The sequence below is a fragment of the Podarcis vaucheri genome (assembly GCF_965113315.1).
Source record: "Podarcis vaucheri genome assembly, chromosome: 13".
In the NCBI taxonomy this organism is placed as follows: Eukaryota; Metazoa; Chordata; class Lepidosauria; order Squamata; family Lacertidae; genus Podarcis; species Podarcis vaucheri.
In genome coordinates this window covers 4,756,514-4,783,191 of record NC_138751.1, presented here as the reverse complement: position 1 = coordinate 4,783,191, position 26,678 = coordinate 4,756,514, and the positions used below count along the sequence as shown (strand labels likewise).

Here is a 26,678-nt window from a genome sequence, read left to right as displayed (position 1 = left end):
ACGAATACATTATGGGAAGGTTGGGTTTCACAAGTTACATCATGAATATACTTTACACGTCATGAATACATTATGAAAAGGTGGGATTACATTAATTAGCATTTTCGGATGAGGGAGGGGGGATATGCGGAGCGGGAAATATACATAGATACACATTTATTGAGTACCGGTGGTGGCAAGACAATGGGCCAGGAATATACATCGTCTGTCACCTAGTATTGCCCGAAGGAAGGATTTGCAAAACTATCTGACAGGATTAAGAAGTTCCTGCGTACGTGACCTGCCGCTTTGGGGATTATGGAAGTAGGGACAGCATCATGGAGTCCAAGGGGAACTGAGTTGAATGGCACCGAGAACGAGCAGATCAGAACCACGGCTGATTTTATATCAATTTTTGAAGATTTCAGTGATTTCTAAGCCACTCTGTACTAGAGAGCAAAAGCAGAAACAGAGTGGATACATTGTAACAGGATTTTGACAGTATTACTTGAGAGATTATGGAGGACAGGGGAGGGGTGATGGAGTCCTAGAGAAATTGAGCAAATATATTGTAGTGAAGAAGACATTGCCCCCCCCCCCGTTCCGTATCAAGTGCAAGTAGATAAATAGGTACCACTCCGGCGGGGAGGTAAACGGTGTTTCCATGCGCTGCTCTGGTTCGCCAGAAGCGGCTTAGTCCTGCTGGCCACATGACCCGGAAGCTGTACGCCGGCTCCCTCGGCCAATAAAGCAAGATGAGCGCCACAACCTCAGAGTCGGTCACGACTGAACCTAATGGTCAGGGGTCCCTTTACCTTTAAGGTCCCATCTGCAACATGCATTTGAAACGCTCTTGCCCCACTTTGAGAGTCGCAGTTCCCCCTAAAGTATCCTGGGAACTGTAGTTTGCTAAGGGTTGCCACGAGATCTTTCATAAAACTACTGTTCTCCTCGCCCTGTCAAAACAAGGAATTTGCATGGCGTAAATCTGAAACCTTATTCCCAATTCTTCTGTTCACTGATGCCCACAAAATCTGTGTTGATCTTTGCAGTACAACTTTGACACAATCATGATTTTGTTGGGGTGCGCCCTCCCCCCCTTCTACTTCTGGAACGACCCAAATAAACGTCTGAATCCCGTCCAGTCCTGTTTTCCAAACTCTTCTGATATGTTTCTTCTTCCAAGGTTTCTTTTTTAACACAAAATCAAAACAAGGTCGGAAGGAACCCGGAAGCTCCGATTAAAAAAAGGGAAGCAGGCTGCTCTACACTTTTTGTAACTCTATGTTCTGATCCCGCGGCGGCGGGTTGCGCGACCTCTCCGCTTGTTTCTGCTCGGATCTCGCGAGAGCGCGACGTCCGATCTCGCCGAACGCTTCACGCCTGCCTCCAGTCGCGCGATATTGTAGCCTCAAGCCCCGCGAGATCCTGTTTCAGACGCCTCCTTTGGAGATCCTAGGGTAAAGAGTCATGCGCAGCCCAGTATTCTGTCTCCAACAGGGGTCAGCCATTGTGGTTCCTCACCCCTTGGCAGGAAAGGGGTTATTTTTTTAAATTGCCCTCTTTCTGCTTTGGGGGTATTTTGTGTTCAAATTGGATGTGTGTTTTGTTTACAGCCCTTTCCTTTAAATACTGCTTAGTACAACAACAACAACAACAACAACAACAACAACAACAACAACAACAATAATAATAATAATAATAATAATTTATTTTTACCCTGCCCATCTGGCTGGGCTTCCCCAGCCACTCTGGGCGGCTACCAACAAAATATTAAAATACCGTAATACATCAGACATTAAAAGCTTCCCTAAACATTGGCACTGGCAACGAGAAATGGGGTGCAAATAATTAGTAAAGTTTCTGTGGTCCAATTCATTTATTTATATTTTTCAGAAAATAAAATCTCAAAGCGGTTTGCAGCACATTAAAACAAGTCAGTAAAAAGGATCAAATTGAGAAATAAAAAAGACACACAGACATATACATATATGTTGTTGTTTAGTCATGTCCAACTCTTCGTGGCCCCCTGGACCAGAGCACGCCAGGCACTCCTGTCTTCCACTGCCTCCCGCAGTTTGGTCAAACTCATGCTGGTAGCTTCGAGAACACTGTCCCACCATCTCGTCCTCTGTCGTCCCCTTCTCCTTGTGCTCTCCATCTTTCCCGACATCAGGGTCTTTTGCAGGGAGTCTTCTCTTCTCATGAGGTGGCCAAAGTCTTGGAGCCTCAGCTTCAGGATCTGTCCTTCCAGTGAGCACTCAGGGCTGATTTCCTTCAGAATGGAGAGGTTTGATCTTCTTGCAGTCCATGGGACTCTCAAGAGTCTCCTCCAGCACCAGAATTCAAAAGCATCCATTCTTCGGCCATCAGCCTTCTTTATGGTCCAGCTCTCACTTCCATACATCACTACTGGGAAAACCATATATATATTTAAAATCCCTGAGCTCCTTTTATTCTAGAAAGTAGTTCATAAAATTATACCCGACACAGAGGAAGTGTTTAGAGAAAAGTTTCTCCTCCGTCTCTCGCAACACCAGAACATGCAGACAGCCGGCAAAGCTGAATGTTGGAAGGTTCAGGGCAGATAAACGGAAGGATGTGCTTATTTGAGCAGCGCGTGGTTAGAACTACGGAACTCCCTGCCTCAGGAGAGGACGGAGCGATGGCCACCAACCTGGGTGGCTTTAAAAGAGCAGTGCAGGAATTTGTGGAGGAAAACGGTTTCCAGCCACAATGGCTATGCTTTGGCACCATCTGAACACCAAATGCATTTGAACACCAATTGCTGGCAACCACAGGAGGGCTCGGGGCAGGGCCGGATTTTGATGAAGAGAGGCCCTTGGCTACTCCACTTGTGAGGCCCCTCCCAACCCCCCACCCTCACGACTAGAAGAAAATGGAAGAGTGTTATTGTTATGTACTGAAGTTCTCACCCTGGGCCAGCAGGGGGATACTGTAGATAGTTTTCACTCAGGTCCACGTATGCAAATAAGGGATCGAAAGTGACATTCAGTGATTGGATAGTTACAGAAAGTTGTTACAGTTACGTTGTACTGGAGCTCTGTATAAGCAGGCTGGCTGAACCCTTCAGTTCTGTTCTGACCTGTGAATAAACAAGAGCTGTTTGGAGAATCACTGTGTCATCTGATATGTTCACCCACAACTTATCAGTTATAAACAAAATTGAGTGAAGCCAAGGATGACAACAGATATTTAAAATTCTGCAATTCCCAATTTCTCCTCTAAAGGACATCGGACAACTTCATCAAAATTTGTTTGTCTTAAGTTTGTCACTTTCACTGTACAGTGGTACCTTGGTTTGCAACCATTTTGGATTACAACCACGTCAAACCTGGAAGTGTGTGTCCCTTTTTTTGGATTACAACCCTCTTTTTTGGATTAAAACCCTGATTTTTTTTTTTTTAGGCCCCATTGGCGAAAGCGCGCCTTGGGTTACAACCTGTTTTGGTTTACAACTGGACCTCCGGAACGGATTATGGTTGTAAACCAAGGTACCACTGTACACAATGCTCAGTGCAGACAACCTCTCTTGAGACATCGTGGCGCTTAATTCATTTTTTATTCGTTTGAGTCTTGAAAAACTCCTCTCTCCTGAGCAGTTGGTGACCATAAAGCTAAGAAACAGCCGCAACATTGCTTCCACATTAGGAAAGGCCATCTGAATTTTCCCCTTGTATATCATTTGATAAAGTTCTGTAGGAGACAGAGAGTGCTTTGCTGTGAGCCTATGGCTTTGTCTCACGTACAGGTGAAAGTGCAAAAGTTCATCAATAAGTTTCACGTCCATATCTTCTGGGTCTGCTTCCATCAACAGTTCAACACCATGCTGAATTTCTTGCTTAGATGCTATCGGAATAGCAAGAAAGGAAAAACAATTGTGCAACATCACTGTACACAGCACTTCTTTTTCAATTGGCTTCACGTGCATCTAATATAGGAATAAAGGATTTTATCCTAAACTTATCTCTTGAAGAAAGTGCATCTAAGGCCCTAGGCTTCAGCCTACTTAAAGGTAAAGGGACCCCTGACCGTTAGGTCCAGTCGTGACCAACTCTGGGGTTGCAGCACTCATCTTGCTTTACTGGCTGAGGGAGCCAGTGTACAGCTTCCGGGTCATGTGGCAGCATGACTAAGCCGCTTCTGGCGAACCAGAGCAGCGCACGGAAGCGCCGTTTACCTTCCTGCCGGAGCGGTACCTATTTATCTACTTGCACTTTGACGTGCTTTCGAACTGCTTGGTTGGCAGGAGCAGGGACCGAGCAACGGGAGCTCACCCCGTCACAGGGGTTCGAACCGCCAACCTTCTGATCGGCAAGTCCTAGGCTCTGTGGTTTAACCCACAGCGCCACCCGCGTCCCTTCAGCCTACTTAGCCTATACAGAAATCCTAGCACTGCTTGCGGGTTTCCCTTTTGGGGTATCCTGCAGGGACAGGATCCTGGACTAGATGGGCCCGATCCACCAGGTTCGACTTTTCTTTTTAAGGCTGCATACGCACAAGCAGAATAGCCTCCGCTATTCAGAAGGGGCGTGGGGTTCTCCTCTGCAGATCAATCCTCTTCATGCTTTTCTGGGGTCAGCAAGGTCTCTGCCAAGTGGGAACGTTAACCCAGATGAAGAGCCTTAATCTGTCATAGCGAATAGCCACCCATGACTGTGAAGCCTTTGCCTGAAGCTGATTTGCACTGAAAGCCATAACCCCATCTTAGGACAACGGATTCATTGAGTCAATTGTGCCTCGAATAATATTCCCTTTGTTTGCTCTGAGTCTACAGCCTGTCCGTTTCTTTGGGTGACATTTAGCATTTAGAGAACGAAAGTATTTTAACATTTTGCTGAAAGCCGCCCAGAGTGGCTGGGGAAACCCAGCCAGATGGACAGGGTATAAATAAATCATCATCATCATCATCATCATCATCATAGACTTTCCTCCACTGGAGCAACAAAGCGAGAGCATATCTGAGCTTGCACCAAGTGCTGTTCCCTATTACTTAGAGCTTCCTGCTCTAAAGCCACAGAGTCTGGGTTCAAGACTGTACCCCTCCGCTTCATCTAGCATTTCTTATATTTTAAAAGTTGCCCCCCGTCCCACAAATATGTTCCCAAGGAGGCCTACAATAAAAGATTTAATAAAATAGAATATTACAATACTTTAAACCACAACAGACTGGAAACAGCTCCCTCCAAAATTGGATTCTGGCGAAAAACGGCCTTATAAAATACTATTTCACAATAGTACAATTACACGGACACCTTCTCAGCTTACAAGACTGTTGTTTCATGCAGAAGAATATTCCAAACTGGGGAGAAGGAGCAACTTGACAGCATTTTTCTGCAAGGGCAATTGCATTACAGGAAGCAGAGGCAAAGTTGCAATCCCTGCCTTCCTCCCCCCCCCCCCCAGGTGTGTGGCAGGTAAAACTCACCTGTTACGGCCCTTTCTATTTCTGTGCTAGGAGAAAGGGCTGCACCACTAGCTCATGATCAGTGATGTGGGATTTCTTGAAAACTCTGAATTGTATTCCCCCCATAAAATGTTCCTATGCAAATCACAAAAATTGTCTGGTGCGCTAGAGAGCGGCTTAATCTAGCGTTGTATTTAGTAAACAAAGCCAAAAAAAAATAAATGCTGAAACTGCCAAGTTTTTGCCTATTTGCAATTGGCAGCTGTTTGTGGTTACCAGTGTACTTGCGAAACAGAAAACAAAGCGTTGGGAAATCTTCAACTCCTCATTGCTGTTCCAAATACAAGGAACTGCTGGGGGGGGGGGACAGAGTAGCAAACCTGTTGTAATAAATAATCCATCATAAAAGATACTGCATCACATTCTTCATTAAATTATCTTTCCGTTGATATATAATTTTATGGTATTGCTCCAAAAAAAGTGGTGTTATGAGCCATGATTGCCAAAACAAGATTACACCTGATTGGCTCTCTAAACTCTCCTTTTTCTGGTTATTTGGCTATAACGTTTGATAGGATACAGATAGCTGAACAAACTTTGTTGCATTACACTCTTCATTAAATTATCTTTCCACTGATATATCATTTGATGGTATTACTCCAAAAGAAAGTGGCGTTATGAGCCATCAAACGTCGGAAATACACTTTCTCCAAAAGGGTTTCCACAATTTTGGCCAATGGGTGTAGGTCTTAAAAGGACAGTGCTTTGGCCTTAAATGCAGTGCGTAGCAGAATTGTGGAACTCCCTGCTACAGCTTTGAAAGAGGATGAGACAAATTCCTGGAGGAGGAGAGAGCTATGGCTGGCAACTAGCCAACATGCCTATGTTCTCTGCAGTCGCTTCTGAATATCAATTGCTGTGTTACGGTAAAATCTGGGTGCGAGGCTGCTCTGCCACCCAGCTCATCGGACTAAGTCCGCGGGTCCCTGCGGAGGAAAATGAGCTCAGCCGGAGACAGGAGCAAGATGCAGAAGATCCAAGTTTATTGCGCAACAGGTTCAAGGCGAGATTGAACCCCGAGGAAGGGGTGACATGAACTTTTAAAACTTCCCTCCATGTCCCAGGATACAGTGCAAAATACATCCCGGTTACATCATGAATACATTAAGGAGAGGTTGGGTTACACAGGATTAACATATGGAGGAAGGAGGGGGGAATATGCAGAGCTGGAGATATGCGCAGATAAGTACATCCTGAGTACCGGTGATGGTCCAGGTATGCATAGTCTGCCACCTGGCACTGCCCGGAGGAAAGGCTTGGCAGAGTGATTTGACGGGATTAGGGTCTTCCTGTGTGTACGTGACACCTCGCTTGAGGGATTATGGTGGACAGTGAAGGTGTCATGGAGTCCTAGGGAAATTAAGCAGATTGGCATCAAAAGCAAGAAAATTGGTGCTACGGTTGATTTTCTATGGATTTTTATAGATTTTGGTCCTCTGCAGGAGCGAGCGCATGGTTCTGATTGGGTAGAACATTCCCATTCAAGAGATACAAAACATTAGTACACACGGTTTACCAATGGAAACAATGGGCGTAGGGAAGGGAGAAAGGCACTTTTATTTATGGGGCTTGGGGTTAAATGTGGTGCTGGTGTAACAGTGTGGGGGCTGAGGGGTCCATGTAGGGCCGGGTGCCCTTGAGGTCATCGTCTCGGACCCTCTGGTGACCGGCAGAAGGGGTGAAGAAGACATGCCCCCCCTTCCGTATCAGCTGGAAGCCACAAGAAGGGAGAGCGACTCCTGTGTTCAGGTCCTGCACTGGACTTTATCAACGACTTGGATGATGGACTCAAGGGCATCCTGATCAAATTTGCAGATGACACCAAACTGGGAGGGGTGGCTAACACCCCAGAGGACAGGATCACACTTCAAAACGACCTTGACAGATTAGAGAACTGGGCCAAAACAAACAAGATGAATTTTAACAGGGAGAAATGTAAAGTATTGCACTTGGGCAAAAAAAATGAGAGGCACAAATACAAGATGGGGGACACCTGGCTTGAGAGCAGTACATGTGAAAAGGATCTAGGAGTCTTGGTTGACCACAAACTTGACATGAGCCAACAGTGTGACGCGGCAGCTAAAAAAGCCAATGCAATTCTGGGCTGCATCAATAGGAGTATAGCATCTAGATCAAGGGAAGTAATAGTGCCACTGTATTCTGCTCTGGTCAGACCTCACCTGGAGTACTGTGTCCAGTTCTGGGCACCACAATTCAAGAAGGACACTGACCAACTGGAACGTGTCCAGAGGAGGGCAACCAAAATGGTCAAAGGCCTGGAAACGATGCCTTATGAGGAACGGCTAAGGGAGCTGGGCATGTTTAGCCTGGAGAAGAGGAGGTTAAGGGGTGATATGATAGCCATGTTCAAAGATATAAAAGGATGTCACATAGAGGAGGGAGAAAGGTTGTTTTCTGCTGCTCCAGAGAAGCGGACACGGAGCAATGGATCCAAACTACAAGAAAGAAGATTCCACCTAAACATTAGGAAGAACTTCCTGACAGTAAGAGCTGTTTGACAGTGGAATTTGCTGCCAAGGAGTGTGGTGGAGTCTCCTACTTTGGAGGTCTTTAAGCAGAGGCTTGACAATCATATGTCAGGAGTGCTCTGATGTTGTTTCCTGCTTGGCAGCGGGTTGGACTCGATGTCTCTTGTGGTCTCTTCCAACTCTATGATTCTATGATTCTATGGACTGATCCAGCAGGCTCTTATGTTCTTAAATCAGCCTTCACCAAACTGGTGCCTGCCATGTTTTGGACTACAAAACCCATCAGAGCCAGGGAGTTGGACTGCGCTCGCTCAGGATGATGGGAATTGTAGTCCAAAACGCGGAGGACGCCGTTTTCATGTGCTTTGAAATCATACTTTAATTGGAAAAAATATTTGGCGGGGGAAAGGGCGGGCAGGGAGGAGAAAAGCAACCCTCTGTAAGTTTACTTTTAACAGAACAATAACCAACATTGCAGTACAGTGGATGCTCGGGTTGCGAGCATGATCTGTGTGGGAAGCATGTTCGCAACCCGCAGCGTCCACAACCCGCAGTGCCACGTCTGCACACACGCGGGTTGCGATTCGGCGCTTCTGCACAAGCGCCAAAACCCAGAAGTAACCCGTTCCAGTACTTCCGGGTAAGGCACAGCGCGCAACCTGAAATGGCGCAACCCGAAGCGTCTGTAACCCGAGGTATGACTGTATATCCATCTTAGTTTACAAGACAGTATACGCCGTCCAAATGTCTGAAAAGGTGTCCCAGTGAAAGCGCTGTTTATAGAAAGTGCGTTAAGGTCTTTATGCTGCTGCGTAATAGATACAGTGGTACCTCGAGTTAAGTACATAATTCGTTCCGGAGGTCCATTTTTAACCTGAAACTGTTCATAACCTGAAGCACCACTTTAGCTAATGGGGCCTCCTGCTGCCGCTGCGCCACCAGAGCACGATTTCTGTTCTCATCCTGAAGCAAAGTTCTTAACCCGAGGTACTATTTCTGGGTAAGCAGAGTCCGTAACCTGAAGCGTATGTAACTTGAAGCGTATGTAACCTGAGGTACCACTGTACTGGGTATTTTATCCTCCCAAGCTCGAAGTAGCGACCATAAGGGCTTGGGAAAATCCATTTTTGTCCTTCGCGGATGCCGGGATGGCAAACCCTGCCTGCGACGAAAGTACATGCTGTTGCTCTTATAATCCCGGGGGCCTTGTGTGCTCTCACTGCGGGCCAGGGAAGGCTCTGGCATCTTGGAAAAAGGAGGGTCAGAGACGTCCTTGAGCAGCTCAGCTTGGCCTAAGCTCTTTACCTTGCTTCCTACGACAAATACTAGCTCATCCCCCTGGCCCCCAGAGCGTCTCCCCCATCAGACCCTCAAAGTTCGGAGCAGAACGGAGAGGTCTTTGACTCTGGCTGACTGACACTCTGGCCCCGAAGTCTCTCACGGTGGGGCCCCCCAAGAAGACCACTATAGACGGAGAAACCCCAGGAAGGTCCCGTGGGCGGTCAGGTCAAAGGATGCGTTGAAACGAGGGATGCGGAGATTCAACTGGTCTCCAGGCTGCAGGTGGAAAACCCCTAAGAGGAGGAGGAAGAGAAGGGTCAGGCAGAGACACAGTGGGGCGGAAACCCCTTCCTCTCAAAGGCCTCTCGTTCCCCTGGCAGCGGCTCCTGACAGGGCCTCATCCTGCTGAATTTGACGCTAGCAAATTGTCTTGCAGGATTGGTAGGAATAGGGGCTTTGGAGTATTTCAATTTCAGTAATAATAATAATAATATTTGTACCCCACCTCATATACTAGGTTGCCCCATATATACTGTATATGGGAACTAAAAATAAAGTCTGTACAGTGGTACCTCGGGTTAAGTACTTAATTTGTTCCGGAGGTCTGTTCTTAACCTGAAACTGTTCTTAACCTGAAGCACCACTTTAGCTAATGGGGCCTCCTGCTGCTGCCGCGCCGCCAGAGCACGATTTCTGTTCTTATCCTGAAGCACTATTTCTGGATTAGCGGATTATTATTTGTACCCCGCCCATCTGGCTGTGTTTCCCCAGCCACTCTGGGCGGCTTCCAACAAAGATTAGAAATACATTAAAATGTCACACATTAAAAACTTCCCTGAACAGGGCTGCCTTCAGATGTCTTCTAAATGTCAAGTACGGTAGTTGTTTATCTCTTTGACATCTGACGGCAGGGCGTTCCACAGGGCGGGGGCCACCACCGAGAAGGCCCCTGTAGCTTTGCTTCTCGCAGCGAGGGAACCGCCAGAAGGCCCCCGGAGCTGGACCTCAGTGTCCGGGCAGAACGATGGGGGTGGAGACGCTCCTTCAGGTCTACTGGGCTGCTTAAGGGCTTTAAATGTCAGCACCAACACTTTGAATTGTGCTTGGAAACGTCCTGGGAGCCAGGACCGGTGTTATATGGTCTCGGCAGCCACTCCCAGTCACCAGTCTAGCTGCCGCATTCTGGATTAGTTGTAGTTTCCGGGTCACCTTCAAAGGTAGCCCCACATAGAGCGCATGGCAGTAGTCCAAGCAGGAGATAACCAGAGCATGCACCAGTCCGCGGGCAGTAGGTGTTATTGAGCGTCATTAATTCCCATGGAATATACAAAAGTTGGCCCTGCTTCCCACCCCATCCCCAGTCTGGCCTTTGACAGCTAACTTGCCGAGGTTCAACAGGTCAAGCTCCGGCCCAGCAGGAAGATGCCGGGTGGGGTTTCTGCCCAGGAGAGAGGGGGCAACTTGAAACCGTTCAACGCCAACACCCCATGTATCCTCAGCAAATCCCACTCCCCTTTGTTATAAGAACTCTAAGGTCTCAAATATAAATTAAATGTTCATAAATGTACGAGGCAAACACATACATAAGTATATAAACCATGTGTCTGAAATAGTATCAGAGAGCAATCCTGAAGCCATTTTGACTCTCCCAATGACCTCAAATATTCCTCCGCAGTAAGGGAGGCAAATGGGGAAAGCCTTCCCTTTGTCTTTTTGGCTCACAAATCCTGTCTTAAGGGCATATTTGTGTATGAATAGGGTGAGCCTGTGACCTGGATTCAGGAGCTAAAGTTTTAACTGTCACAAAAGAATGGCCAGGCTGCCCATGTAAAGCAATCAGGGTCCATTATCAGGTACCCTGTCAGACAGGATTTCTGCTGAAGACCGCCTCCTTCTGTGATGCATATATGATGTTTTGTGGGGTGGTCTTGGGCTACAGGGTGGGCAATTTCTAGAGTCTATATAAGTGCTTGCACACCATTGTTCGGGGTCCCTGCTGCCTCCTGCGTGTGGTGAGTGGGGACCCCTTTGCAACAGTTAAAAAAGATCAGGCTTACTAGCCGCTTTGCTTCCCAATATACTCTGGTTGGCCTCTGTTATTTCCTCCTACCAATAGGAGGGCTCTGAAATACCCCATAAATGAAAGGGAGCAGTTTTTCCCCTATAACAATGTTCTTGAGTACCATAAAGCCCTGTGGAATACACAAAGGTTGCCCCCCCCCCTGTCCCCAGTCTGGCCTTTGACAGCTGACTGACTTGCTGAGGTTCAACAGGTGAAGCCCCAGAAAATGACGCCAACACCCCAACCCAAATCCCGCTCCCCTTTCAAGGGAACCCAGGAGTCCTGGAGAGCAGCTCTCCCTCCCGCCAGCCAGGTCTGATTCTCCTCTCACCTCCACTATAGCAGCTGTTGAAGGCCTTTTCTGGGTTTGGAGGCATGCTCTGGACGCAGCGGAACAGGATTTGGCCGGGCTTGCCGGGAGCTTTCCGCCACAGCACCTGCCCCATAGTAAAGGTGGGGTCATGGAACAGCACCTAGGGGGAAGAAAAGGGGTGTGTGGGTCGGTTTCGCTGGCCCAGCGGCGAAGGAGGGCAAAAGGCAGCGGGGTGTAATCCGGACACTTCCTGAAGGGTGCTCAACATCGCTCTCCCCACACACAAATCTTTCCCGCAGCATCTGTGTGGTGCTGTGGGCCAAATTTCTTCCCATCACACATATATTTACAAATAAAGCTGTGTTCGGTGGATGAAAGGACATATGATTTTTGACACGATTGAGAATTGCATAGCCAGTGAAGGAGAACTTTAAAGTGTTCAAAAGGCGGAAAATACGAAAACAATGAGAAGAGGCACGACTGAAGATTTGGAGATATGCTCCAGAGGTCCAGACTATCAGGAGCCCAGAAAAATTAATAATTACAATTTGGACTTTTAAAATTTTAGTTTCTTGTTTTTCATTGGATTATGATGTGGATATGTTGATTGGCTGTTTTTACTGGAAAATCAATAAAAATTGTTTTTTTAAAAAATGTCTTCCCATCACATGTGTACAATTTTTATCCAGTTTTCAGAAGGACAGAAGGGCATTACGATATACAGTGTCGAAAGCCTTCGTCAGGTCAATTAACGCCATACACAGGGGTTGGTTTTGCTCTCTGCATTTTTCTTGAAGCTGTCGAGTGGTGAAAATCATGTCATTGTGAAAACCGTGTTTATGACTGGCAGAATCCGAGACCAGGGAGAAGAGTTGGTGAAAGAAGACTTGAAGAAATTTAAAGACTATTTACAGAAATATTGTAAAATTAATGAATGTTAGAAGGATGTTGGAAAGAAACTAAGGGGTTTCCAGCTGTAATGCTTTAGGAGATACGGGAAAAAAAGGTTTATAAATGGGTAAAAGCTTAATGGTAAGGATTTGCTAACAAAATTGAAGTGGAATACAAAGAAGGGAGGTATGAGGAGGTCTGGGGAAATAAGCGTAAGGAAGATATGTTATGGAAAACTATTTGTTTTTTAATTGTTTTTATGTTGTATTTTGTTTCTTGTTTTTTCATTTTCATTGTTATATTTTAAAAACTTTAATAAATATCTTTTTTTAAAAAAAAGAAAACCGTGTTTATGGAAGACAATCTTACTCAGCTACGAGTGATCGCCAAAGAAGAAGAAAAAGACAAATTTTATCAATTTCCTTATCGATTTCATTTATAGAACACCTTCATCTTCCAAGGTGGGGTACCTGGTTCTCCTCCCACCCACCCCCAGTTCCCCCCCACAACAACGCTTGCGAGGAAGGTTGGGCTAACACAGTGCTTTCCAAATCTGTGTGTCGCATGGACTGCAAGAAGATCCAACCTCTCCATTCTGAAGGAAATCAGCCCTGAGTGCTCACTGGAAGGACAGATCCTGAGGCTGAGGCTCCAAGACTTTGGCCACCTCAGGAGAAGAGAAGACTCCCTGGAAAAGACCCTGATGTTGGGAAAGATGGAGGGCACAAGGAGAAGGGGACGACAGAGGACGAGATGGTGGGACAGTGTTCTCGAAGCTACCAGCATGAGTCTGACCAAACTGTGGCAGTGGAAGACAGGAGTGCCTGGCGTGCTCTGGTCCAGGGGGTCACGAAGAGGCGGACACGACAGTGGCGTAGCGTGGGGGGTGCCAGGGGGGCCGGCCGCACCGGGCGCAACATCTGAGGGGGGGGCGCACTTGCTGCCTCCGGAGTCGCCGAAGAGCCTCGGGCGCAGGCTGTAGTGGAGCCGCATGTCTCGCGGAACCGACAAGCTGTGCGCGCGTCCGGGCTGAAGGCGCCCGGCAGGCAGCGGCTCTCAGCGCTCGCCGCGGAGGACGCGCCAGGCAGCCCCTCCTCACAGCCCCGCCTCTGCCGGTGCTGCTGCAGCTGCTGGGCCGTTGCATTTTCCTCGCCTCTCTGCCCCCCTCCTCCTCCGGGAAAGCGGCGTCGTTTGGGCGGCAGCGCCAGCGGCAACTCGCAGGTTAGGGGTTGGGGGGTGCAAATTACTTGCCTTGCCCCGGGTTAGGGGGCGCAAATTACTTGCGTTGCCCCGGGTGCTGACAACTCACGCTACGCCGCTGGGACACGACTAAACGACTAAACAACAACAAAGAATTGGCAACTGGCCCAAGACCACCCAGGAAGCTTCATGGCTACGCAGGGATCCGAACCCTGCTCCTGGTCTAAACTGACTGGATGGCAGCGACTCTCCAGGGTGGCAGCTCAGTCAGTAGATAGCTCAGTCCTTAGGGTTTGAGACTCTGAATCTCAAGGTCGTGGGTTTGAATCCCACATTGGGCAAAATATTCCTGCAAGGCACGTGGTTGGACTGGATGACGCTCGTGGTCCTTTCCAATGTTGCAAGTCTACGATTCTATGAAATGCCACCGGGGCCTGAAATGATGGTTCGGTCACTGAGCTACGTACCACAGCCCAGTAGAAGAGGGTGCATTTGTGTGATGAGGCCTCCTCCTTCCCAGCCCTACCTAATCCGGGTGGCCCCCACCACTGGCAAACTAGGGTCAGGATCCTGCCCTGCCCTCTTACCTGGCTGTAAACGAAATAAAGCCCCATGTGCCTCACCACCACGTCCCGTCCGCTGAGCTCCAGGGCTCGGCCTTGCTGGAGGAAAGGCTCCCACCATATTTCTGTGGCAAATCCATCTTCTAAAATGCGGGCGACAGGGAAAAGATTATTACCCTGCCATCCCATTTAAAACTCACCCGTGGCAGTCCATCCCCCCCCCCAAATGAGTTGCCAACCTTTTGTTTTCCTTTACGCACGACTCCTGGGTCGCTTCCCAAGCCACGCAGACATTCAAAGGGTAAAGCTTTCCCCATAAACTAAATCTTTGAGTTAACACAAGCGCACCACCCCTTCTTTTCCAAGTGGGGCACTACCCCTGTCTGGTCGTTCCCTTGCCCCATCCTCTGAAATTAGGTTGGGGGGGGAAATGGGGGTTGGTTTTTATAGCCCATCTCTCCATCAAGGAGATCCCCTGTTCGTTGTCAATAGCTGGAGGCAGGAACTAGTAAAATATGAGGCATATTTTTGTTTTCTGTTGCAACAGAGTCTCCCCCCCCCTCTTTGCAAGGAGGTGAGGACCCAGAATGTTATGTACTGAAGTTCTCACCCTGGGCCAGCAGGGGGATACTGTAGATAGTTATGCAAATGAAGGATCGAAAGTGACGTTCAGTGATTGGATAGTTTGTATGCAAATGAAGGATCGAAAGTGACGTTCAGTGATTGGATAGTTTTAGAAAGTTGCTACAGTTACGTTGTTCTGTTCTGGCCTTTGAATAAACAAGAGCTTCTTTGAAGAATCGCTGTGTCGTCTGATATGTTCGCCCACAACTTAACACAGAACAAAAGCTGTGTAACCACCTTTAAAAGCTTCAGAAATTGCCCCAACCCCTTAGCCAAAGATCACAGAAAAAGCATCATTATGTCACAGAAAAGAAACGGTCTACAACAATAAATTTGAGAGATACTTGATCATGAGTGCCGATTGCTTTATCCTGGCCATTCTTTTGAAAAGGTAAATAAGTATTTCTCGACAGACCTACCCCATTCATCTATTTACACAGGATTTGAAGGGTTTTGCAAGTGAAAAGGACTATTGGGAAAGCTTCCCCCTCCACACAAAATACCGTATTTTTCGCTCCATAAGATACACTTTTTTCTTCCTAAAAAGTAAGGGGAAATGTCTGCACGTCTTATGGAGCAAATGTGTGGTCCCTGGAGCTGAATTGCCCAGGGGCGAAAAGCAGATCATGTTTTGTTTTGTTTTTAGAAAGAGGGAGGGGGGTGTTGAAAGGAAGCCGCTGATCGGCAAGTGATTGGGAGCGAGATAAGGGACTCTAGCAATAAAGGAGGCTGCCTGGGAGGGGGGAGGTAAAGATAGCGAACTTGCAAGGAGAGGAGACAGGAAGAATAGAGCAACAAGGAGAGAAATTGGAAGAAAAGGAGGAACAGACACTAAGGCAAACAAGAGGGAAGGGAGTGTTGAAAGGAAGCCTCTGATCAGTAAGATATTTAACAATACTTTCCACCATGTTACGCTAACTCGCCTGTAATTTGCCCCTCGATCTTTTTTTAGGGAAGCTTTTAATATCTGAAGGACTATTGTATTTTAATATTTTGTTGGAAGCTGCCCGGAGTGGCTGGGGAAACCCAGCCAGATGGGCAGGGTATAAATAGATTATCTATTATTATTATTATTATTATTATTATTATTATTATTATTAATTTGGTGTTATATTAGCTACTTCCAGCTAATATAATCTGCAGGCTAATCTGAGGGAAAAGTTACATATTTTTTGTTAGAAGATCAGCAATTTCATGTTTGAGGTCTTTTGAGAGTTATTGCCACCCAAACCCAATAATTTGACAGTTTTTATTTTGTCTGTTCCACCAGGAACTTCATCTCTTGCCACCACTATCTTTTGCAGCGCCTCTGTGCAGGATTTATACGAGACTATCCGTACATTATTCAGATTTATTAATTGTTCTGTGATGCCACGTGAATGCCATTTAGAGAGCAACTCTTGCGCGAGGCTCAAACAAAAATGGCATGAAAAGTTAAAGGAATTTCAGCATGTGTTGGTCGTAAATGAAGCAGCCAGTCCACCCCAAATCTTTTGCAGGCTCAAAGAGTCTTGGAATCGGAACAGCGCACAAGCACAAAACGATCACGATTGCAACAAATAAGAAACCTGGAAGGAGAATTGCAGCAGCTGAGCCAGGAAATAATTATAAACAACGGATCAGTGTTTTTTGAACTGCGAGACTAAAGGGTGATGGTGATAGAGAATGCATTTTCGGGGGATTTTAAAAGTTAAGGATGGCGGCTTTCTGCAGTCTCGTGTCGTTAAAAGAAAACGCGAGAGGAAGGAATTAGAGAGGACTGCACGTTTTTATACTGTGATAAGAATTTTAAAGTCTTAGATATATAATAAATGTTCATAAATGTACCAACCAAGCACGTACATAGATCAGCACAGGAAGGCCAACCTGGAACCATTTTTGACTCCCAAACTGACCAAATGTTTTCTCTGCAAGGTCAAACTGGAAAAGCCTCCCCATTGCCTTTTCCTTCACAAATCCTGTCTTAAGGGTATGTCTGTCTGTGTTTGAATAGGGTGAGCCTGTGACCTGGCTCAGGAACTAAGTATTTATCATTACAAAAGACTGGCCAGGCTCCCCAGGGTATCCAATCAAGTGAACATTAATAGGTAATCTGTCAGACGAGATAAACAACGCACTCAGATTTCTGCTGTAGACCGCCTCTTCTGTGATGTATGTATGATGTATGGAGGGGTGGTCTGGAGCGACAGGGCGGGCAATTTAAAGTGTCTATATAAGGCCTTGCGCATCATTGTTCGAGGTCCTCCTACTTTCCTGCGTGTGAGGGGAGCATCATGTTGCAACAGTTTAATAAAGATCAGGCTTATGAGCTGCTTTGCTTCTCCATATTCTCTGGTTGGCCTCTGTTATTTTCTCCTACCAATAGGGAACCCACGTAAGGACTCTGTATGGGCTCTTGGATACCCCATAAGGGAAAAAGGGCAGACAATACACAGAACAACCAGAAGACACACATTCCACACAAATCTTAACAACAGTCAGAAGATTGAATGACAAAGCCACACACAGATCCATGGAAGAGAGAGACCAAAACTCACCACTGTTGGAATGTCGGAGGGGAGCTAAATGCAGGACGGACTGCTTTCCTGGAAGGTAATAATAATAATAATAATAATAATAATAATAATAATAATAATAAACATTTTTACTATTTATATGCCGCCCATCTGACTGGATTTCCCCAGCCATTCCAGGCAGCTTCCAGCAAACTTTAAAAACACAATAAAGCATCAAAAATTAAAACCTTCTCTGTACAAGGCTGCCTTCAAATGTCTACAGAAGGTCTATTTATTTATCTCCTTGACATCTGACAGGAGGGCGCCACCACCGAGAGGGCCCTCTGCCTGGTTCCCCGTAACTTCACTTCCCGCAGGGAGGGAACCGCCAGAAGGCCCTCGGAGCTGGACCTCAGTGTCCGGGCAGAACGATGGAGGCGGAGACACTCTTTCAGGTATACAGGGCAAAATGTACACACCGCTTGATTGTAAGGAAAAATAACCACATATGTTGAAGTGGTTTATGAAAAGATTGCAACCGTGCTTTAAAGGACACAGAAGTCATAATGCTAAAATAGATTAAAATCACCTCCGCCTTCTAAGCATCTGGGCAAGCTTATCTAGATGATGAATGTTTTTAGCACGTTTGATGTTCTCTCTCTGCTCAGCCATGTCTCCTCAGGAGGGAGCTCTGGATTATTTAAATACGGTATCACTTTCACTTCCCCTCCAACTTCACTTGTGCTTCCTCTCCAGCCTTCCTCTCCTTGCTCTGTGGGGCTGAAAACAAGAAACAGGAAGGCGGAGACCCGGCTTGGCCACCTGTCTAGCCAGCTGTGACCCTCACTGTGTTGTTGCGCACAGGTGTCTGTAAAGCTGGGAGAGTGCGCCCAAATATAGAATAAATATTCATCAAATATAGAGTAAATATTCATCAATGCACACATATCTAAATATACGAACCATGTGTCTGAAAGAGTAAAAGGTAAAGGTACCCCTGCCCGTACGGGCCAGTCGTGACCGACTCTGGGGTTGCGTGCTCATCTCGCTTAAGAGGCCGGGAGCCAGCGCTGTCCGGAGACACTTCCAGGTCACGTGGCCAGCGTGACGAAGCTGCTCTGGCGAGCCAGCACCAGCGCAGCACACGGAAACGCCGTTTACCTTCCCGCTATAAAGGGGTACCTATTTATCTACTTGCAGTTAGGGGTGCTTTCGAACTGCTAGGTGGGCAGGAGCTGGGACCAAACGACGGGAGCTCACCCCATCACGGGGATTCGAACCGCTGACCATACGACCGGCAAGTCCTAGGCACTGAGGTTTTACCCACAGCGCCACCCGCGTCCCTTGTCTGAAAGAGTACAGGAGAGCAATCCTGAAGCCATTTGGACTCTCCCAAATTGAACTCAAATATTCCTCTGCGGTAAGGGGGGCAAATGGGGAAAGCCTTCCCATTGCCTTTTCGCTTGCAAATCCTGTCTGAAGGACGCATTCGTGTATGAATAGGGTGAGCCTGTGACCTGGACTCAGGAACCAAAGTATTAACCATCACAAAACAAGGGCCAAATCTCACAATGGCCTACTTACTGCGGGGACGTGGGGAGTCCTGGGGGGTTCTCCCAGTATCCCTTCTCCTCCTCCTCCTCCTTTCCAGATGTGTGGGAGACCTCTCCGGAAGATCTCCAGGACTCTGAAACCAAACCGGAGAGGAATGGCGTTAACTTGGGTGTTTGGCTTAAAAAGAGTGCTGTTTTGCCTTCAACCATCCTGTCAGTTCCCACGGCCGTGTCCTTTTCGGTGTGGTTGTGTTCAGGTGAGGAGCAAGTGCAAAGAGGGGAGTAGCAATGGGTACCACCCACCGAAATGTCACCACAATAAGGACCTCTAGGTCTGACATGACATCGCCAGATTTGACTGGCTGCCTCCAGGGGGGCAGGCTTCAGTCTCCAGGTGTGTGGTGCTAATAATAATAATAATAATAATAATAATAATCAGAGACATCACCTTGCCAACAAAGGTCTGTACAGTGGTACCTCGTGTTACATATGCTTCAGGTTACATATGCTTAAAGTTACAGACTCCACTAACCCAGAAATAGTACCTCAGGTTAAGAACTTTGCTTCAGGATGAGAACAGAAATCGTGCTCCGGCGGCACGGCGGCAGCAGGAGGCCCCATTAGTTAAAGTGGTGCTTCAGGTTAAGAACTGACCTCCGGAACGAATTAAGTACGTAACCAGAGGTACCACTGTATAGTTGATTTTCCCAGTAGTGATGTATGGAAGTGAGAGCTGGACCATAAAGAAGGCAGATCGCTGAAGAAGGGATGCTTTTGAATTCTGGTGCTGGAGGAGACTCTGGAGAGTCCCATGGACTGCAAGAAGATCCAACCTCTCCATTCTGAAGGAAATCAGCCCTGAGTGCTCACTGGAAGGACAGATCCTGAAGCTGAGGCTCCAAGACTTTGGCCACCTCATGAGAAGAGAAGACTCCCTGGAAAAGACCCTGATGTTGGGAAAGATGGAGGGCACAAGGAGAAGGGGACGACAGAGGACGAGATGGTGGGATAGTGTTCTTGAAGTGACCAGCATGAGTTTGACCAAACTGCGGGAGGCAGTGGAAGACAGGAGGGCCTGGCGTGCTCTGGTCCAGGGGGGTCACAAAGAGTCGGACACCACTAAACGACTAAAGAACAACAACAACATGCACACATCTTGCAAGTTTCAGCCAGGCATGAAATTATACTACAGTCATACCTCATGTTACGTCCGCTTCATGTTATGTTCCGGGTTTTGCTGCTTGCGCATGTGCAGACGCGCAAAACGACGTCATGCGCATGCGCAGACGAGGCGTATCACAACCAGCGCGTGCGCAGACGTGCCGCTGCGGGTTGAGTTCTTTTCATGTTGAGAACAGGCCTCCAGAATGGATCCTGTTTGCAACCAGAGGTACCACTATACAGTGGTACCTCGGTTTACAAACTTAATCTGTTCTGGAAGTCCGTTCTCAAACCGAAACTGTTTTTAAACTGAGGCGCGCTTTCCCTAATGAGGGCTCCAGCTGCCGATGCCCTTCTGTCGTTCGGTTTCCATTCTTAGACCGAGGTAAAGTTCACAAGCCGGGACACTACTTCCGGTTTTGCAGAGTTTGTAAACCAAATAGTGCGTAAACAGGACTGTTCTTAAACCGAGGCACCACTGTACAGACATTCTGGGCAGGTCTGCCCTCCTTCCCAATTAACCTCCATCTCCAGGACCTGCCCTATTGATCAGTTTGGGGCCCTGAAGTTTCAGGGTCTGGGATGCTCCATCCTGACTTGGCGATCCTATTGGCTTTTTTCAGCCGTCTATCCGTTCCCCCCCACAAAAATAAAATAAAATATCCAGGTGAGAGAAGGCAAACCCTTTCTAATTTTAAAACAGGCCTTAAAATCTGGCTTTAAAAAAACCAAACCGTAGCCTTTGTGAGCTAATTAAGTTTTGCAAAAGTGGTTGTTGTCTTTTCCCCAGCTAGATTGTGTGTTTTCTTCTGTAGCATGCCAGTTTTTAAGGGACGCGGGTGGCGCTGTGGGTAAAACCTCAGTGCCTAGGACTTGCCGATCGTATGGTCGGCGGTTCAAATCCCCGCGGCGGGGTGCGCTCCCATCTTTCGGTCCCAGCTCCTGCCCACCTAGCAGTTCGAAAGCACGTCAAAGTGCAAGTAGGTAAATAGGTACCGCCTTAGAGCAGGAAGGTAAACGGCGTTTCCATGTGCTGCGCTGGTGCTGGCTTGCCAGCTGCAGCTTCGTCACGCTGGCCACGTGACCCGGAAGTGTCTGCGGACAGCGCTGGCTCCCGGCCTCTAAAGTGAGATGAGCACACAACCCTAGAGTCGGACACGACTGGCCCTTACGGGCAGGGGTACCTTTACCTTTTTATGCCAGTTTTTACAAAGACACTCTGCGGGGGTCCTCTCCCAATTAACCTCCGTCTCCAGAGGCTGCCCCCCCATGACATCACCAGGGGCAGTTTAGGGACCTGACGTCTCAAGGTCTTGCAACGCTCCTGAACTGGCAACCCTACTCCACACACACGACAAACAGCCCCAACCCCTCCCCACCGCAAAAGCGCCAACATTACTGTTTCCACATCGGCGGTGACTGAGGATGTGTAACATACTGTTTTTTTCATGAAGGGTTTTCCCGCATGAAGAGGAAATCCGGATGATGGTAAATAAAAAGCACAGGCTGGCATCTTGAGAGCAACAAAGGCAAAACGAAAGAAAAACTCTGTGCATGAGCAACACTGATCCCACAATAAGCCTCTGTCTGTCTGCGTCCTTTCTTTCTTCCTTCCCCACAGCAGCAAAACAAGGCTTTTAAAAGCACATTTTAAAAAGCGGCCGCCATGTTTCTAAGAGCAAAAAAAGAGGACACATTTGTCGACTTCTACTTTTAGCTATGGATCGCGACGACGGCTCTCGCCGTGAAAAAGAGGACATTGGCAATCCTAAGTCTGCAGACTCGCTTGAGAGAAGGGTTGCCAGCTTTCTGCCTCGCTTCACTGGCTATGCTCCTGTGCTTTTAGCAGCACAGTTCTCTGACGTGCAAAGGAAAATGGCTTGTGCAATTTTCCCAGGCGTGAAGATGATGGAAAGGCAGGTGAATCGGCTTAATTTCTGCATGTCGGGGTTTGGATAAGAGCGCAGCAGCAGGACCAGTCGGGGGAAGTTGGCAACCTGCTTTAGAGGAGGCACACCTAAGAGCAGTTTCCTGGTCTCAGGATGGAGGGAGAGGCAACCGGGGACTTGTAGCCTTCAGGTTACGGGAACACCTGCTTCCGTCTTCACACAGACAATGTTTTCTGTGTGTGTGTGTTTATTCCCCTTTTTCCAGCGAACTACAGAACAGGAAGTTCAAAAGGGAAGGAGGTAAGATGCGATAAGGGATGGGGTGAGAAGGCAGGCCTACCTCATCTGTACTTTCTGCAACAATATGCATGCTCTCTGAAATTCGGGCCTCTCCAAATTTTGCAGAGCTGTTTGGAATCTTTGCAAAAATGCACCTACTGGGGTAAAGGGTGCGTAAAAACAGGTATAATTTGGTGAGAATCACATGCAAAAATGCATGGAAGAATATTGGGAGAAATTTACACCCCTTTGTCCTGACTTCTCTTGGCACTTGAGGCGTATATTTTTACGACCCACCTTATTTGTGTGATTATTTAAACTGTTTCTAATGTTGTGAGCCGCCCTGGGACCTTAAGGTGAAGGGCAGCTGGTTAATAATAAGAATAAATGATAGGAATAACGATAATAATGACAGCATAGTTGTAATTCTTGATGAATCTCCACGAGGACTAAAATAAATAAGCCGCAGACAGATCAGGGAATGAAACTTAAGACTTGAAACGTGAAAAACTGAGAGAAACAGAATGGATAAAATTCCTCATCTCTGCCCCCCCCCCCAAGGAGAATCTAGTGGAGGGGGGAGGTGACTGGAAGACCGGATTCCTGGGTCCTCTCTGCAAGTTTGCAGTCAGTGTCAGTCACGGAGTCCAAGCCCCAAACCCAATCTTGAAATATGTGGCAGAACAACAACAGTGCCCTTGAGCATGTGCAGAGTGCATTCTCCTCACCCACGCACACATATTAGGAGGCAGGCCACCTACAGCTTGTGAGGAAAGCAGCTTGGAAGAAAGAACTGAAGCCCTCACTCTGCACATGCTCAGAGGGATCTTTCCCTCTTTTATTTACTTCTGACAGCAAGAGCTGTTCCTATAATTGACATATTCCTGGAGGATGATGCTATCTTCTCTCTCCCTTTCCCCAGAATCAGGCATGTCCAAAGTCCGTTTCGGGGGCTTAAATCGGCCTGCCGGTCAATTTAATCCGGCCATTGCAGCAGTTTGTTTCCTGGATTAAAATCCTAAAAAAATTTAAACAACTTTGGGGCAAAATCCTAAAAAACATCAAGAACAGCTTCAATCCTAAAAAAAAGCTTAAGAACTTTGGGGCAAAATCCTAAAAAACATCAAGAACAGCTTCAATCCTAAAAAAAGCTTAACAGCTTTGGTCGGCCCTCACGGCCCTTCACTTCATCAAATCTGGCCCTCTTTGAAAAAAGTTTGGACACCACAGCGCAGTTTCTGGGAATATGTGCCTTCATTTCTGCCCAGACTGGATTTGCGCCCAGTTGGGATTTGAGGAAAACCCCAACAGAATAAAATGTAAGCTTTTGCTGGGAAAAAGAAAGAAATCTGGTTTGCGGGGGGGGGGGGAGGGAACAGGAGGGAAAGGAATGTTTTGGGGAAGGTTTTTAAAACCGAAATTCAATAAATCCACGCCATTTTGCAGGGTTGGGTTGGAAAGTTGGTTCTTCGAAGCCGAGGAACTCCGAAGTTCCCAAAATTTCACAAGGCCATTGTAACACAGAGCTTTTCCATTCTCTCTTTTATTACCGGTATATCAAAATGTTATTAAATTTAAAACACTCATTTTAACATCCTGATAATATCGACGACTTCCCTTCTTCTCTTTCTGTGGTTCGTTTTGCATATCATAAAGCCCTGCATATTTTACAAAAACTAAACCATTCAGTATTCCATTATTAGAGCCACCTAAACTTATTTACACGGTTGGATTTATCTTAATGCTGACAACGTTTTCTGGTGTACACAATTTCCCCCCATATATTCAATAAACATTTGCCAAGCTCTTTCATTCTCCTTCCTCCTGCCCTCAAGCAGAAATCCCTCTTGCCCTCATCCTGTTAAGATACTCTGCCTTGACAGATTCCTGCAGAAATCACCGAATTGTAGAATTGGAAGGGGACCATCGTGGTCATCTAGACCAACCCGCTGCGAGGCAGGAATCTGCAGGAATTGAACCCACAACCTTGGCAACATGCTCAAAACAACAGAGCTCTCCAGAATTCAAAGATCACATCGCTTCTGGCCTTCCGTGGGCCTCGCCTCTCGCCCAGACATTTAGGTCAAAAACAAGCAGACAAAACCAAACCATGGTGTGTGGAAGGCACTCTGCCCATGCTCAGAAGAACTCTTTGCTCCTTGGCGGTTCCCCAGGCACTGAGAAGTTTGCTCCTCAAGCTGAAAATATGAACAGATCCTGGGGAGAGCTTGCTCGGTGGAGCACAGGACAGGTTGTGGGTTCGAATCTTGCATTGGGCAAAAAGATTCCTGCATTGCAAGGGGGTTGGACTAGATGACTCCCAGGTTCCCTTCCATCAGAATCCATTTCCCCTCGTGGCCAGTACCCACCCACCACCTCCCTTCTTGCTGTGCCCCTTTCCGGCTCCCCCCTGCGCCCGTCTCGACTCCCGCTTACCTGGCATGGCCTGGGGGCATCCTCGCCCCCCACCGTCCCGTGAATGGCGGATCGCACCTCCCCTCGCAGCTGTGACAGCTCTCCGCGCAGAGTTTCCAGGCGCCATTGGGTGCAGATCAAAGCGAGCAGGCAGGCCAGGAAGCCCACCCCCAGGAAACACCCACCCACCCAGACCACGGCGGGCAGAGAGGGGTGCTGTTCAGAGGACCCTCGCTGTGACCTTGTCTTTGCCATATGGGTGGCCTGGAAATATAGCCAGACAGTCCCTGCTCTCCAAAAATGGCCTGGCAGGTCCAAAATTGGTGACCCCCTTGACTTCACGCGCCCCAGAGCCGCAGGATTCCTGTGCCCAGATTCTCAGGGGCAGAACCTAGGAAATCTGCGCCCTCTACTGCTCCTTTTCTTGGAAAACCTGGGCTGGCCTTTGGGGGGAAAAGCACACACAAAAACCATCCCTCCTCTTAAGGAGACCCTTTTTGCCTGCCAGGGTCCCCTGGGCACGAAAACATCCCCATTGCATGCCCTCCAAACGCAATATACCCCCCTGGTCTGCCCTAGCTTCTTCGTCCCCAAAGGACACCTGCTGCCAGTTCAGCTGAAATTCAGCCTCTGCCCATCTGATACCCGAATTCTGGGCACTCTCAAAAGCCAGCCCTCCCTGTGCCCGGCGTCCACTGGGGGCTCAAGGCGACGGGGTGCCAATCCTCCACACCCACACCCAGTCTCCCTACCTCCGGCAGCGCTGGCATGCATCAGCATTTGGCCGTCTCTGCCTCTTGTTCCGTCGGGCGGGATCTGAAGCTGTGCCAAGAGCAGCCGAGAGGGTTGTGCAAGATTTTGAGGAAGCAGGCTCACAGACTGCTGCCTTCGGCGCCCAGCGTGGAGAAAGGCCAAGAGGCAGCTCTCTCTGGGTCGTCCGGCACCCAGATCTCAGAGTAGGGTAGTGTGTTGGCACTGCTTGGCACCCTCCCATGCCAGTTTCTCAAAGGGATTCCTTTTCTTTGCAAGGAGCCTCACGGCAAAACTGCAAGGTAGGCCACATTGGCACCATGCCTTTAAAGCGCTGTGGTGCCACCTGAAGCCGTCACGGCTAGTTCTGGGAACTGTAGTTTCCTGAAGTTAGAGGGTGAAGGGACAGGATGCCCAAATCCTGTCTGTGAAATCACCCCAGGCTTCAATAATCACACCAGGCCTCAAAACTGTCCAGAATTCCTTTTGTCTTCTAAAAATCCAAAACAGCTTTTCTCTGCACTATCACAAGATGCTGTGCATAGGCAAAATGTTACAGTGGTGCCTCGCAAGACGAAAAGAATCCGTTCTGTGATTCTCTTCGCCTAGCGGTTTTTTCGTCTTGCGAAGCAAGCCCATTGACGGATTAGCGGATTAGCGCTATTAGCGGCTTTTAGCGGCTTATCAGCTTATCGGATCAGCTGATAAGCGGCTTAGCGGCTTAGAAAAAGGGGGGGAGGGAAAAAAACCCGCAGGAACTCGCAAGACATTGTCGTCTTGCGAAGCAAGCCCATAGGAGATTCGTTTTGCAAAGCACCTCCAAAACGGAAAACTGTTTCGTCTAGCGAGTTTTCCGTCTCGCGAGGCATTCGTCTTGTGGGGCACCACTGTACTTTTAAAGGCTAATGAATAGCCTCTGTCAATGCCAAGAATACTCAGGCCTGAGAAACGAATCTTATCTCATTCTAGTTGCAACATCTCTGGACATGCTGAACCGCTCTCATTCCCCCTCCCTGGGAAGGGCGCCAAGAGTCCAAGAGTCCCAAGACAGGCGCTTTCTGTTCATGCTCAGAGGAACTCGAGGCAGGACTCTGGAAGAAGGAGGAGAAAGGGGGAGGGAACTGGAAGCGTATATATGCTTGTGCACATGACTGTGAACTCGTGCATGCTTTTTGTGACTTATCACACTTGCTCCTTCTACCAGTTCATGGACGGTAGAAATCAAAGCTTTTTCTCCGAAACTATT

General features: G+C 47.8%; 1 protein-coding gene and 1 long non-coding RNA gene across 4 annotated transcripts in view; one reads left to right on the top strand and one right to left on the bottom strand.

Moving 5' to 3' along the window:
- The window catches only part of LOC309518156, a 350,853-nt gene extending 335,136 nt beyond the window's left edge, over positions 1–15,717 (top strand). The window contains exon 2 of the long non-coding RNA XR_014213371.1: positions 15,438–15,717. This is a non-coding gene — a long non-coding RNA (uncharacterized lncRNA). The remainder of the gene's footprint in view (positions 1–15,437) is intronic.
- TNFSF13 (TNF superfamily member 13) lies at positions 8,750–26,185 on the bottom strand. Of its 3 annotated transcripts, XM_082197899.1 has the most exons (7): positions 24,704–26,185; positions 18,970–19,072; positions 17,428–17,475; positions 14,291–14,409; positions 11,631–11,772; positions 9,418–9,530; positions 8,750–9,387 (listed from the first exon to the last, which is right to left on the bottom strand). In XM_082197899.1, the coding sequence occupies exons 1-6, from the start codon at positions 24,935–24,937 to the stop codon at positions 9,421–9,423; spliced, it is 756 nt and encodes a 251-aa protein (XP_082054025.1). In that variant the 5' UTR covers positions 24,938–26,185; the 3' UTR covers positions 8,750–9,387; positions 9,418–9,420. The 3 variants fall into 3 exon arrangements, with proteins under 3 accessions (XP_082054025.1, XP_082054024.1, XP_082054026.1); XM_082197898.1 differs by having other exon boundaries at positions 8,750–9,530; positions 24,704–26,183; XM_082197900.1 differs by having other exon boundaries at positions 8,750–9,530; positions 25,435–25,975.
- Positions 26,186–26,678: the final 493 nt, after the last annotated feature.

Coding starts and splice junctions, on each gene's coding strand:
- TNFSF13 (XM_082197899.1), bottom strand. CDS start 24,937: ATGGCAAAGACAAGGTCACAGCGAGGGTCCTCTGAACAGCACCCCTCT. Junction 17,476..18,969: donor GGACTCCCCACGTCCCCGCA/GTAAGTAGGCCA, acceptor ATTACCTTCCAG/GAAAGCAGTCCGTCCTGCAT. Junction 9,531..11,630: donor CAACAGCTGCTATAGTGGAG/GTGAGAGGAGAA, acceptor TCCTCCTCTTAG/GGGTTTTCCACCTGCAGCCT.